A 15,074-nucleotide genomic window follows, 5' to 3' on the forward strand; every position below is an offset into this window, starting at 1 on the left:
TATGTAACAGCTCCTGCTCCCTGAACCACTTTTTCACTGTTTGAACCCACTGAATCCCAGCATTGACATCTGGGAATATTCCCATGTCATCAGGGAAGAAAAAATCCACTGATGGAAAAACTTGGTCAGTGAATATACTCAGGCAGTCAGTTGACCCAATCTTCTATTCACAGCTTCAGTTAGGTTTGCCAGCCTAAATATATTAATCAGTAATGAACTATTTGCCTAGTTAAATCCAGGTGGTGACTTTTTTTGGGTCAGGAAGTTTATATAAATTACAACCTGGAAAGTCCTCTAGGCACCACCAGACACAAAGTAATGTGTAATAAGCTAATCACTTTATAAGTGAGCGATGTGTTAATGTGTCCATGTTTGAACTGATCAGATAGTCTGATGACTTGGCTTCTGCGAATGGTCATTGTTTTCTGGGATTCCAGTGAAGCCAGGACATCTCAAGGCTAAGATTTACATTTTTATCCTCCAAGCATGTTTATGAATAAAGATCTTTTTAAAAGCATAAAAAATGTCATCAGAGAATGGCTGATGATTTTCCATTGCATTACAACAAATGTTTTCCATGTATTACAGTCCACATGGACTCTGTACTTGCATGCAACCAAAGCCTGCTCCAACTGTCAATAGCATTTGGACTACAAGCGCACTGCAAAGCAAACCAGAAAGCTTCAGGTAAAGTTTCATGTAACACAATGTCAACATAGCTTATTCATATCTATTTCCAGAGATTTGCCATAAACAATTGCTGAACAGGATAGTGCCCACTTTTCAGTCAAAGCTGCAGTGCTTTTTATTTTGCACATTTTAAACTTCAATATAAATTAAATAAATCATAAAAAAAAAAAAGACCAAAAAAAAAAACATTGATGTGCCAGGACCTGCAGTTTCTGGGACAGGCTGGCTTCCTTTTTCATTTGGTTGCCACAAATAGGCATTTTCTTTCTCCCTGAAGACATCAAGCTGTTCCCAAGTGCTCTCCCTCTCACATTATTAGTCTTCCTACCTGTTACAGCCCGCACACGCGCACACACACACACACACACACACACACACACACACACACACACACACACACACAGAGAGAGATCCACTGATCCACTCTTGCTGTATACATCGTCTGGCCACACACAAGAGTCTACATATGGACCAACACACTTTTTGGATATAATTTCAGATCACATATCTTACTTTGGGCTTTCAGAAAATAACATCATACACAAGAGACCCTAAGATCTTTTCCTCTGTGTCTGAGTGAGGCGGACAGGGGGAGGCATAGTCAACACTGATGGCTCGCACATGTGGCTGTGAAACAGGCAGCTCAGAGGCTGTATTTCAAACAGCAAGGAGGAGGTCTTCAGGCAGAGAGACACAAGGGATGACTGAGTGTGTAAATACGCACAAGGTGTTGATGTAGTGTCGAGTGTGTGCGTGCAGTCATGCCTGCATCCTTCTAAGCACTGCATAAGGAAGTAATAACGCATGTAACCAGGTCCTTTATCTCATGCTCATCTTGCATCCTGATAGTTTTAATATAAACTTTTTGACATGGATTTTGGTTTTTCTCTTGCAACACTAGATAGATGGGGTAAGGGTTGCAGGCTTTACAGAGCCATTTCAGTCAAAGACTACCTCCTCCCCCCAGGCACTGTGTTTATCAGTTCAAGTCAATTCAGTGTCATTTTCACATCTTTCAGCCTTCATACTGAGCTCAAATTTCCACTAAAGCACACCCATCTGTCTCAGCACCAAAGAATAAAATGTTCACAGGAGGTTTGCTTATTACTGTGAGAACAGATCATACCCGTCTCAAAAGAGGTGTTTTTATTTGGCATTAAAATGGGATTTTTCGATAGTTTAATGGTTTAACATTGTACGGTAGTGAAGTTGCAGTAATTATCTAAAGTAAGTACATTTGCCAAAGAGAGGCATGCAAATTTAAACATAAGATTATTAAGATTTTCGCTGGAGGTTTCTTCTTAAAGTTTTAAAGTTTCCTGTTTTAGAGTTTTTCCTTCCCACTGTCGCCAAAGTGCTTGCTCATAGGGGGTTATATAATTGTTGGGTTTTTCTCTGTATGTATTATTGTAGGTTCTACCTTACAATTTAAAGTGCCTTGAGGGGACTGTTGTTGTGATTTGGCGCTATATAAATAAAACTGAATTGAAATTGAATTGAATAGGATCTATTAACATCACCAAATGCTGCATTTCCTCCCTGAAGACGTTCTGTCAAGACTTTGGTCAGATTGAACAGCACAATCTGCCTCATGAGGCATCGATGGACTGAACTCCTTTATATCTTATCCCTCACAAATACCAACGCACGACAATAATTTTAAAAAAGGAGAGTAAAAATAACTAAAACTAACTATGCTAACTAAATGCACTGCAAAACCCTACATTCACGCTCACGTGTCAGTTTGAGTAAATACAATAATCAAGAAGTCGCATGGGACACATTTAAAGTAGTCATTTTCATATATTTGTATATGTTCATATATTATACATTTAATACAGGCACAATAAGAAATCATAAAATAGAGACAAAAAGTGGCAGAAATATTGGTAAAAACATATGAGAATCATTTACACAATCTTGCTCTTTTTAAACTCTGTCTGATACAACAAATAAAGAAAAAGAGTGGAAAGTGACCATAAAAGGAGCTTTGGGGGTACAATTTGAGTGTTGTAGGGACAGCAAGAACCAGCTTGCTGACACTGAATGCAGAATCTCCCTACTACTTTTTTTTTTTTTTTTTAAACCAATGATACAACTAATTCAGAGGGAACACAGTGTGACACGCGATAGTACAATTCCAGGACTTTGTGTAAACTCATTTCAAATGCCTTCAAAATATTTGGCTTATTAAAGAGTCAGGTACAAAATTTATTTCTACAAACACTTAAATGAGTTTTCCTAATCTATTTAGGAAGTTAATCTTAAAGGCATTAAGAGTCAAAACTAAAAAAAAAGATGATTACAGGAATCACCCTGGCCAGATATGATGACTGAAATAAAATAATCCTTCTATTTCTACAGGTTTTCAAGCGAGACACTTAAATCAAGTATCATCATGAGCCTAAAACACCTGTAAACCAGTCAAAATCTACAATGAACCCGGTTCCTTAGCACTGAGGACACAGTCGTATCTGAGAGGTCAGTTGGCCACGTGTTGCAGTGTATCAAACTCCTCTCATTAAAGGTTTCAACAATTTTCAATCACAGCTTTCAAGCAACTTATCATTCATTCCTCCAAACATATCACATTCCAACACATTAACCAATTTCAGGACCAAGCCAAGGATGAAGTCGACAGGGGAGGGGGGAAAAACAAGAAGAACAAAGGGCAAAATATTCAGTTAAGAAGTAAAACAGCCTCTACAGCACTATCCCTCCATTAGTAAAAGACAAGAATGAAGCACCGAGAGTCAGTTGTGGCCATTTCCCCACACATCCACGTGTTGTTCACAGCTACAAGACGCTGTACTTTTCCCCCAGCTTACTCTGGGTGAGAAGCAGGACAGGCCAGTGATGTAAGACAGAGGCAACGGCAGTGCTGTGTGACAGTATCACTAGATTACTTGGTATTAAGTAATCATGATAAGGCATTTCAATCATTAATTTGGCCTCAAGGTGCTACTTTTCACCAACATCGTCTGCTGTGTGGCAAGAGTAAGAGATCGGATGAGCTTCAAAGGCTAAAAATTGATAAAAGAGATTAAAGTCAGTCCAAATGATCATTCGTTTCTGGAAGACACGTTACAAAGCGGAGACGTTTTCCCTTCGATATCCAAATAAAAGAGTAGAAAAAACAAACAAAGACACAAATGGCACGTTGTTGGTGCTATTCTCAATGACTGTGCTGTAGCATACAAAAAGGAACAGATAAAAGTTAGATTCAGGCACATTTCAATATTAACACAGAAGTATGTTAAAAAATAAATCACTGGCAGCTCTTACAAAAGCTGCCAACTTCAATTTAGAGAAATGTCCCTTGATTCTTTTTTATATCTATCTATATATATATAGATAGACAGATAAAACATATGACTTTTGACACAATGTTTTACAGTCAATTAAAAGGCTTAAAAAACACAAGGCATGACTAAAAGGGGTGTTTACAAAGTAAAATGTTCAATTTTTTAAAATAAGCACACTGACAGCGATAAGGGTGATTGTTCAAAAGGACTCTGTGGTATTCAACCAGAGAGAAATGCAGCTTCAAACCCCAAACACTAACAGAAATTTTTTGTCTGTTGTTCCACAGTATAAGAGGAGGCACTGAGGTCAGATCATTATTGGTTTTGCTTCTTTTTTTTTTGCATTTTCCAAAAGCGAAATATTTTATAAAGATTAAGCCTGTGCTGCAAGTCTGCGAGTTCAGATTTTACCTTCATTGCACCAGTTAAAAAAAAAAAAGTGAAAGTGAAGAAGCTGATTTGTGAGCCGAGTCAAAGGTGGTCGAGCAGAATATTCAGCATTATTATTTACAGTTTGGACAGAGAAAGAGAGAAATTGTTTTCTTTTATATTCCTTACAGGTTCTTGGAAATTATATATAAGAGCAAAAAGAGCATCTGAAAGGTTGTTAGTGCACTTTTTTTCTGTTTTTTATGATTTCAAATACAACATAGAGCCATAAACTGTTTCTGACTATACAAAAAAGGATTTGATCGGAAAGCATTATTAGACTTATCTACACATTTCCTGAAATCTCATCTTAGTTTTCTTTTCTTTTTAACAGTGTTCAATACTCAGTGCTGTTTAGTTTTGTAGTGAGAGTCTCGCTTCCTGGGTGTGACAGGAGGTGATCCAGTGGTTCAGGGGGCCTTTGCGAGTGAGTCGGCAGGTTTTGCTCTTGGGTTTCTTGGCGACCGCGATGATGGGTCACCTCAGCAATCTGCCATATAACGCCCTGTAGACAAAAGATGTGAAATTTGAGTCATTAAATAGTGCCACCTAGTACATGTAGACCATCAAGCTTTTTACACACCTGTGGCAAATCTCTTCTTGCTGAGGGAAAGTCTGTATCCGGCCCCCTGCAGCTCCATGTCCACTCCTGACAGGGTGCTCCCCTCATTCATAAACTGCACTGCCAGAGTGGAGGGGTGTGATGGGCCATTTGACAGTTCAAACTTGGCCCTCAGGGACCCGGCACCTAGGATCAAACACAAATGAGTAGGCTCACTTACAAGGGACCGATCCAGTTCTAGTGCTTGCTGCAGGATTTTGCACAAACTTTGATGCAAAACATTTATAAACTCAAAAAAAGATTTCTTACCATCGTTTTCAGACTTTTCTGAGATGTCAGTCAGCCTCCACAGACACTTACTCTGCTCTGAATTCCTAAAAATGGAATAAGGAAATAACACCCTATAACATCACGCTTTAATGATTGTAGCGTATGTATGTATATTTGTGTGTCTTTCTCCTCCTAGATAAGCAGACCAATCTTGATGAAACTTTGCATAAACACTGCCCGGAGCATTGAAAGTGCCAACATCTATATGGTATATACAAATATTTTATACAAATCAAACTATTGTGTATATTTGTACATTGTTTGTTTGTCGACTTTTAGTGTGTGCATGCTACCTTGATTTAGTTTGTGGATGGTCTACGTTTCTTCCACATCGTATTTTCACAGACAATGCAAATTTTTAATCTTCTAATCATCTATATTGATGATTTATTGTTAATTTTACAATAATATTTACATTATTTTGATATATTTTTCATATTACATATTTATATTCTGACAAAATATCCCATCTGACAATCCATGTAAGACCTCAGTGCCATTGCATGACAAAAGTGCCACAACATTGGCAGTATCATAGCAACAACAGGAGGGGGGGTGCAAGTCAATCAATACTGCTGGCCCATAACAATTACATGTTGCTCTCCTGCTAACGGTGCCAAGAGGCACTACGTCTCACCATATGGAGTTAGGCAGAGACTGCATGTTGGTGACTCCTCCATCAACAGGCACTAAGATCTGTACGTTGGTGAGTGGACTGGGTGAGTCCATGGACTCTGGGTTGTAGCGGTAGTCTATCCGCAGGTCCGTTGTACTTGCTGTACATTTCCAGTATACGGCCAGGTTTAGTGGGGTGGAATGGATCCCATCAGACATCACCTGGACACATCAATAAAGAATATGTATCAATTTTTTCACAATATTACATCTCTGTGTTTATCCATTTGTTGGACTGCTATGATGCTAGTTTTTAAGGAAGTGTTTTTAAAAATGCTCTAAGTATTGGTATGCAATGTTTTATGACCACAGTAACCCACACCAGGGTGACCACCACCGACAGGTTCAGTGGATTAACACTGATCGTGTCGTGATGATGCAATGCTTTGCTGAGAAATGTTGGATTCTGAAGTCTTTTTCTTCTCTTTCAGAAAGAAAAGTCTTAGCCTGAAATACAATTATCATATCTGGTTTATTTTTTTCATGCAGTTCTTGCTGACTGACCTGGTATTTCAGGATGTCTACATTATAGTAGGAAGCTGAAGGACTCTGTTCTGAGGCTTTTCTGAGGTAGGACGTCAGTGCTTGCATGTTGAACCAGAAATCCTTGGAATCTGAGTCACTTTGAGAGGGATCACTAGAAAAAAGCAAAACAGTCAGAAAGATGAATACACACACAAGTAATAATAATCACAGGCTCAATTATTCATTGCGCTTCTTGGCTTTGTGTGTAGAGCTCCAACAGCTTGGAAAAAATGACCCTGTTATATCCAACCAGCTACTAAATCATGAATTCCATTTGATTCAATTAGTCCTGCCATGTGGTCTGAGGATAACCGAGAGGAACCAGAGCGGGAAATATTCAAATAAACAGAAAAAAGATGTGGTTCTTCATTACTTTTCGGGAACAATACACTTTTAAAATAGAAGCAACTAATTTGGTACCTTATTGAAGCTTTAATTAAAAAGCTTTGCCTGAGACTGAAGAAGTAAGATGTGGAATGAGACAAATTTGTTGAACAAATAAAGTGTTGAATGAAGCACTGTCTGTGACCTTTTTTTTTGTCCTTTGCCATTTAAGGCATCTTTTTGAAGAGACACAGGCTGCTGAGAACCTGGCTGTTAATGTCTGGTGGAAAATACTTCCCTGACAGCTTAATACTAGGTTCATGTCAGATTGCTAATTGAATTTCCTCTCACTGACGCAGACTGCATTTCCGTGATTCTCGCTCATATCACTGAGTCCAAGGTCCTCTTTCACTCTATCACTGTCAAGTTATCGATTCAACAGCTCAGCTAAGATGGTTAATTATAAAGCAAAACAAAACCGGGTTGTACTTTAGCTTTTTCTCGATACCTCACCTGTATAACAGCTGTTGGTTGGGTAGGATCTGCTCCAGCCTGCTGGTGTTCTTCAGCTTGAAGGTGAGGACGGCTGGGGAGGGGTTGGTAGTGAACACCTTGATGATGCCCATTGGAAACGACAGTGTCATGTCTCCAGTGATCTTCACAATGCACCTGTAGAAAACCACCAATGGTTTAGCATGTTAAGCTGAAGTAGACTTTTTAATAGAGACTTTTTCCCAAAGTGCACAACAGTCCCATGTAAAACCAGTAGGACCAACATGGCTCCTAACTTTTTTCATCAAATACTACTATTGTCTTTAACATTTAATTATTTTAAGCTAACCACTTGTTTTGTAATGGTAGTTTTACTTTTAATTAAAAAGTAATTTTCAGCTAGCTAATTTAAATTGTTTATCCATTAGGTTTAGCAAACTGTTTAATTTGTACACTTAGCTAACAATTTAAATGCTAACCACATTTAATTTTTTGGGGGGGATTTTTGTTTAAAAACTCCAAAAAACGAATGTACTCAATTTCATATATTCAAATTTAAGCTAGCTATTAAATGACTTAAGTCTACCAAATAAAACGTGGAGCGACCCACTGTGGTGACCCTTTGCAACAGTGGAGCAGCTGAAAAAGTAGCTTTTTATCCATCAAGTTTAACTAACAATATATTCTTTTTACTCATAATTTTGGCTAACTGTTGATGCCTCACACTAGAGTAACAAGCCCCGCAACTTGCGACTATATAAAAAATATATATATATTGGTGGCTGCACTGAATTTTTTGCTGTCAGAGACTGACTGCAAAAATCTGTCACCAAAAAAATGCGACCGACTGCAATCACTCTCAGAAAAACTGGCAAAGGTTTGCTAATAATTGCAGTCTATCAATTTAATAAATGCTTACAGACTGCCGACATGTTACATTGGAGTCAGTATGCAGTAATGACTGCAACTCAATAAAGGGACTCAACTGAATTAGTTGCCAAATAGTTAAATTCTGGCTCTATTCCTGCAGAAAAGCAAAGCTGCCAAAAAGCCACGTCATTTTGCAGTGAAATTGCACGTCAAAATGTCAGTATTCATATCTTTGAAAGCACACTATTGGCTAACAATTAAAAGGTTTGCTAAATTCTTTGTGAACTATTTAAATCGTTCATTCAGATTTTCTCCACTACATCATCACAGCCTCATCACATGCTCATCCATTACTGTTAGTTACTATTACTGTTTTTGCTTAGTTCTTCAAATAAATCCACAAAAATGGACCGCACATCACTGCAAACAGATTATGATTTATACAACCATCACCAACACGCCATCATGACAATTATCATTTTAACTTTCTGGTACATAACATTACAGACAGCCCAAAATGAGTTACAAGCTGTGTAGAAGTCCTTGAGGAACATTCATCTTTAACACAGAATTCATCTGTTAGTCTTTTTGATTATTCTACGAGTCACCAAAAATCTAGAAAACTTCAAAACGAGCAGCCCCCTGGTTTTGTACACCAGCCAAAGATTTTCTATTTATTTTAATCTAATAATATAACATTTAAAGATACACCTTTGAGAACCTGGAATTGGAGAATGTATTCAATTATCTAATCATTTCTTTTATATAAAAAAAAATCTACAAATGACAAATTTAGTCTAGTTGCAGGTCTTTCTTTAGCACTAGTAATTCATGTTTTAAATAACCACAATAACTAAAGCTCTATCAAAGACAGGAATAGCTTGCAAACATTTTTTTGTGTAAAACCATGTCACAGCTTGGTAAAAGAATATTTTTCTCTTTAATGTATATTCCTGTTGGAGATTTGTGTTTCAGAAATTCTATATACTTTGAGGCTCTAATGTAGAGCCAGTGTAGGGGTGAGAGGTGTATACTTTCAGCAGAAGTCTGGCCTAAGTTGTGGTGGTAATGGCCCACAGTAGGTCTCAACCTTGTACTCCATCTCTGCTCCATTGCTTATGAAATGTTCCATTTGCTAATCCCTGCAAAAATAAGCCTTCTGCACAGCAGCAATTTAACAGCAGTTAACCAATAAAAAGCTGTATGTTTTCTCTGCCCCAGACTATAATCTGCTCCACGGAGGTTATCCACTCTGAAAGAATGGTGTCAGACTAACGCAAAACATTCCACACATGCAGAGCCAACGGGAGATAACACTCAGCAAAACGCAAGTCCAAAGGCTCATGGAGTGTGTACTGCACATTTGGCTAGGGACAACCGCGTATACCACTGTGTACTGTATAACTCACAGCACCAACTTGAACATGTTATTGTTCAACTTCAAATAAAAACAATGTCTGTATGACCGCAGGTCCAAGTCCGGGTCTTGGAGCAGCAGGAGGTCATGTGAGACTCACTTAGTGGGATCAGCTCCTTTGAAGTAAGCATTAACCGATTCTGTGAAGGCCACAGCAATGGGCAAAGCATCTTGGGATGCCAGGGTCACAGGGCTGGGACCGCGAGACGTCCCTGAGAACGAGAAAGGCACAGAGTTAGAGGTCTGTTGACTCAGCTGCAGATCAGACTTACACAAGAGTCCCAAAGCTCACATCAGAATTAGGAATTTTTGATCATGCAAAGGTGCACTATAAAATTATAGCATTTCATGAGGTCAGCCATCATACACTGCAAATCAGTATATTTAGTTATTTTTCAATAAGAGGATGGGAGATTGTTTAGATGCTTGTGCTGCTTACGTTAAAATACTATAAGTAATAAGTACTATTAGGCAGTCAGGACAATCTTAGACAGCAGTCAAGTTATTCCTCACTATATCACTTTAACAAACAAATATTTATCAGGTTAGGAGCTGATCCTGACAAATGTGAGAATCAGGCTTAAAATGTCAAAAACAAAACTCACAAACAAGACAGAGAACTGCAACCACGGCAAAGCAAGAGATTGGACTGTCCATCCATCCGGCCCATTCAGCAGACTGGTGTTAGTTTTAGCTAAGAGCCCGCTAATATGAACTTCAACCATACCTGCTGGAGTTTCACACCGCTTCTCAAAGGTAGGCAGCTTCGCTATGAACATATCATCCTCTTTATGCCGAATTAAAGGCATAAAAGAGGGAAAAGGGGAGATACACAAAACCCAGAGAGAAGAAATGTGAGGAAGTGATGCAAAGCACAGTTCCTATATATGTGATGATGGCAGGTGAGCCCTGAGCTGATCAGTCTGATATAACTGCATATAAAGATGATAAAAGTCAGTGCAATGCATGTAGAGTAAACCCACAGTGGTAGGAGGCAGGAAAAGAAAGGAAGACTCACTTTGGTTTAGTGGAAAGAAAGGAGAGAGGGAGAGCAACTCTGGCTCTGGGGAGGAGAGGGGGAGAGCAAAGGTGTGCTCAGCTCCTGTAAGGAGAGGAGTGAATGAAGGAAAGCGAGGGCGGGGGTGGGGGGATGACAGTGTACACTGTACTGCAAAGACAAAAGGATGTGACAGACTGGTGAGGAGCTGAAGAAAAGGAGGATAAAAGAAAAATTATTACAATAAAGAGCTTTTAAATACGTGTATACTGAGGGAGCGTTCCTACCAACAGTGGGGGTGTTGCCAGCACTGAGTGAGGCGTTGGAGGACAAAGAGGAAGAGCTCTCTGCCCGGGCGAGGGGTGCAGTCGGAGTAGGGCTAGATGCTTTAGGTGGACTGAATGGCCGTACCTGCGTTAAAGGGATTCAGATAGATGCCTTTTAGAATATATGGATATAATTTGAACAGCAATAAATGTATGCAACACATATGTTTCCATTACAATTTCATTGATTCCTGTGAGTTTTCCAGCTGGGAGTTTGGGCCTGGAGGAGGGTCGTGGAGGAGGCACCAAGGCTCCAGGTGCCAGAGGGGTTGTAGGTCGGTTTGGTACTGGCACTAAACACAGAAACACATATTTGTTCTGGTCAGTGCTACTTAAACTGCATGAAGACTGGGTATGAAAAAACATCTTTATACTGCGTGAAATTCATACAGTTAGATACAGCAAACTCATGCAGCATGACCTCTTTTTTTTTTTTTTTTTTAAACACACAAGTGCAAAAAAATTAAAATTAAATACCAAAAACAACAGAAAACAAGTAAAAGACATTCCAAAATAAATGGCACAAAAATAAACCCAAAGACAAACAAGCAAACGGAGTCATGAGTTACACAAAATAACAAAAAACAAACATTTGCAAATAACATGTAACCTCCACACTTAATCATAAAATAAATGCACCAAAAATAAGAACTTACATTTAAATAAAAAAGAAAATATCAAAATAATCCAGCAAACCTCAGGCAAAAGGCAGCAGTTTCTAGCAGCAGTTACCATTGAATATTTTGCTTGTTGGAGCTGCAGCCCTATCTGTAATCCCAGAGAAGACATCAGTGAAAGAGAGGCTGCTGTCATCTCGGCTGCTCGCTGCTTTGTAGAAGGCATCAGCAGACTCATCGGACAGGAAGTGACCTGACCTACTGGAACCTGACTGTGGTTTTTGAAGCTCCTTCACAGATGACCCAGAGCCCTGACAGCGAGGTGGAGGTGGAGCAAAATTATCACTGAAGGCAATCCACTGGCTCTGGGCCCAGGAAACAGAGGAGAAGGTGTCTGCGCTCTTTGGAGGGCTGGGTGTGTCTGAGTTTTTGATGGGGTCGACTGGCTCAGTTGGCCGGGTGATGGGGGCGCTCTGGGCCCTCGCCGGTACGGGCTTAAGTGCTTGAAAAGGGTTTTCTGGTGAATCCCAGGGAGAGGACGTAGATGACGAGAAAGAGTAAACATCTTTGGACTGCTGGCTCTCTGCCAAGGGAGGGTAGCGCTCCCGTTGTGGCACTGTCTCAGCTGAAGGGGGCAACGTGATTGACAGTGGGAAGGTAAACATGACAAATGCAAAGTGGTTGGGTTTAGACAGACAGACAGCAGATATACTCTAATGCACAGTTAACAGTAATAAACTGCCTCAAATTGAAATATTTTAACAAAACTCAAATATAAAATGTTACAATTAACAGGTATTTGTATTATTTTTCTTATAGTTAGAAACAATGTGAGAATAGGACACACACACACACACACAAAACATACCAGCATGATTTAGTATGTGTTCAAAGTAGCATCAAGTCAATCAGCTGAGAATGGGGACATTATCTATGCATTGCAATCTGAACAATAACTTGAAATTGAGCAAATTTTTAAAGTTTTTTTAACTGTTTTTTCTATCGACTGACTAATCAGACACAATGAGCATATCATTAGTTCACGTTGGACATTAAGTCAGGCTTAGCTGATCACAATCCCGGCCCACATCAGCTGATACCAATCAGCATCCAACTGGCAAATCTCATTTACGACACTCTGTATAAGCTGCTTTACCATGATGCACACTCCGAGCTGCTTTGCAACCCACCCTGACCCCAGCTCCTCCTTTCATGCTGTGTCTGACTTCATCAGTGTCAAGCTCTGATGTCATTGTCTCCTTTTCTGTGCTGTACTGTAGCCTTGCTGCTCTCTTCACCTCCAACTTCAGATGTAAGTGCCTGGATGTGTGGGGAGGTCTCAGGACAGAGTCAAACCACCAAATAAATTACTGCTGGTGGAAATAAGTAGGTTGTTTTGACTATAGAGGCACTGACTGAACATTTGGCTGTTTTGTGATGCAATCTTGTTCCTGAAATAAATCTTTCTAAAACTTTGCATCATGTTAATGAGACCACTTTGGCACTGGGGAAGAAATATAGGAACAATGTCATTGTACCTGTATATGATTGTTTAACCATACAGCAAAGAATACGGAGAGACTTATTTTGTGTAACGGCTCAGACACCCAGGATTAAGAAGAAAAACAACAACTTTCTTGCAACAAGCAAAAATCAGGGGTTGCACAGCAATTTAGTTTTAGTTAAGTTAGTTTAGTCTAGTCAATTTAGGTTTAGTTAAGTTTTTGTTGCTGTTGCCTGTTTCATTGGAATGGGGGACTCAGCTTAACTGGCTGACAGTTAGTTGTATTCTGGTTACATTCTTATATAAAAGTAAGGTTGCCAAGCTCCTGTGTCATCTTGCCATAAATTTTGGTCATGCCACAGCCTCCTATCACTGTTTTCCATAGTGTGACTGTAGCACAACGATGCTTTTATGCCTGCTGTGTGTTCCTTGGTGACTTGCACCATACAACAGTTAAGTTAAAATTAAATAATGTTACATCGGCTGTCACAAGCTACCATTTCAGCTGGTTGCACAACTCTCGATTTTTCTAACCTGGCGTGATGTGCTGCTGCCAACAAAGCGGTGGGTATACCAAGACACTAATGATCCAAAATGAAAAACTAATTTTGAAGTGTAACCAATTTAAATTTATGCTGTCTCTAGATTCAATGATCTTTTGACACATAACGTATTAACTTGTGAAAGTTAATGCATATCTTTTCTTCTCCACAAAAGAAGTAATTCATCTGCTTTCACAAGTTAATACATGACTTTTTGTTGACATGAAAAGCATCTACAATTGTTATTAAGAATTACAGTGGCTTGCAAAGGTATTTGGCCCCCTTGAACTTTTCCACATTTTGTCACATTACAGCCACAAACATGAATCAATTTTATTGGAATTCCACGTGAAAGACCAATACAAAGTGGTGTACACGTGAGAAGTGGAACGAAAATCATACTTGATTCCAAACATTTTTTACAAATAAATAACTGCAAAGTGGGGTGTGCGTAATTATTCAGCCCCCTGAGTCAATACTTTGTAGAACCACCTTTTGCTGCAGTTACAGCTGCCAGTCTTTTAGGGTATGTCTCTACTAGCTTTGCACATCTAGAGACTGAAATTCTTGCCCATTCTTCTTTGCAAAACAGCTCCAGCTCAGTCAGATTAGATGGACAGCGTTTGTGAACAGCAGTTTTCAGATCTTGCCACAGATTCTCGATTGGATTTAGATCTGGACTTTGACTGGGCCATTCTAACACATGGATGTGTTTTGTTTTAAACCTTTCCATTGTTGCCCTGGCTTTATGTTTAGGGTCGTTGTCCTGCTGGAAGGTGAACCTCCGCCCCAGTCTTAAGTCTTTTGCAGACTCCAAGAGGTTTTCTTCCAAGATTGCCCTGTATTTGGCTCCATCCATCTTCCCATCAACTCTGACCAGCTTCCCTGTCCCTGCTGAAGAGAAGCACTCCCAGAGCATGATGCTGCTGTCACCACCATATTTGACAGTGGGGATGGTGTGTTCAGAGTGATGTGCAGTGTTAGTTTTCCGCCACACATAGCGTTTTGCATTTTGGCCAAAAAGTTCCATTTTGGTCTCATCTGACCAGAGAACCTTCTTCACATGTTTGCTGTGTCCCCCACATGGCTTGTGGCAAACTGCAAACAGGACTTCTTATGGTTTTCTGTTAACAATGGCTTTCTTCTTGCCACTCTTCCATAAAGGCCAACTTTGTGCAGTGTACGACTAATAGTTGTCATATGGACAGATTCCCCCACCTGAGCTGTAGATCTCTGCAGCTCGTCCAGAGTCACCATGGGCCTCTTGGCTGCATTTCTGATCAGCGCTCTCCTTGTTCGGCCTGTGAGTTTAGGTGGACGGCCTTGTCTTGGTAGGTTTACAGTTGTGCCATACTCCTTCCATTTCTGAATGATCGCTTGAACAGTGCTCCGTGGGATGTTCAAGGCTTGGGAAATCTTTTTGTAGCCTAAGCCTGCTTTAAATTTCTCAATAACTTTATCCCTGACCT

At 39.7% G+C, this 15,074-nt stretch overlaps 1 protein-coding gene across 8 annotated transcripts in view; it reads right to left on the reverse strand.

Annotated features, from left to right (window-relative positions):
* Nucleotides 1-2,473: 2,473 nt before the first annotated feature.
* Nucleotides 2,474-15,074, reverse strand: part of fcho2 (FCH and mu domain containing endocytic adaptor 2) — a 48,836-nt gene continuing 36,235 nt past the window's right edge. For 4 of the 8 annotated variants that reach the window (XM_084935711.1, XM_084935705.1, XM_084935704.1 and 1 more), the window contains 12 exons: nucleotides 11,675-12,184; nucleotides 11,120-11,235; nucleotides 10,904-11,027; nucleotides 10,638-10,787; nucleotides 10,347-10,406; nucleotides 9,720-9,831; nucleotides 7,354-7,509; nucleotides 6,496-6,628; nucleotides 5,954-6,153; nucleotides 5,296-5,360; nucleotides 5,008-5,172; nucleotides 2,474-4,929 (listed from right to left, as the gene is read on the reverse strand). In XM_084935711.1, the coding sequence (XP_084791837.1) occupies nucleotides 4,907-4,929; nucleotides 5,008-5,172; nucleotides 5,296-5,360; nucleotides 5,954-6,153; nucleotides 6,496-6,628; nucleotides 7,354-7,509; nucleotides 9,720-9,831; nucleotides 10,347-10,406; nucleotides 10,638-10,787; nucleotides 10,904-11,027; nucleotides 11,120-11,235; nucleotides 11,675-12,184 (1,814 nt within the window). In that variant the 3' untranslated portion in view covers nucleotides 2,474-4,906. The remainder of the gene's footprint in view (nucleotides 4,930-5,007; nucleotides 5,173-5,295; nucleotides 5,361-5,953; nucleotides 6,154-6,495; nucleotides 6,629-7,353; nucleotides 7,510-9,719; nucleotides 9,832-10,346; nucleotides 10,407-10,637; nucleotides 10,788-10,903; nucleotides 11,028-11,119; nucleotides 11,236-11,674; nucleotides 12,185-15,074) is intronic. The other 4 variants (XM_084935707.1, XM_084935709.1, XM_084935708.1 and 1 more) reach the window with 4 other exon arrangements.

Source organism: Perissodus microlepis, chromosome 7, assembly GCF_051167445.1.
Source record: "Perissodus microlepis isolate ML-2025 ecotype Zambia chromosome 7, ASM5116744v1, whole genome shotgun sequence".
NCBI lineage: Eukaryota > Metazoa > Chordata > Actinopteri > Cichliformes > Cichlidae > Perissodus > Perissodus microlepis.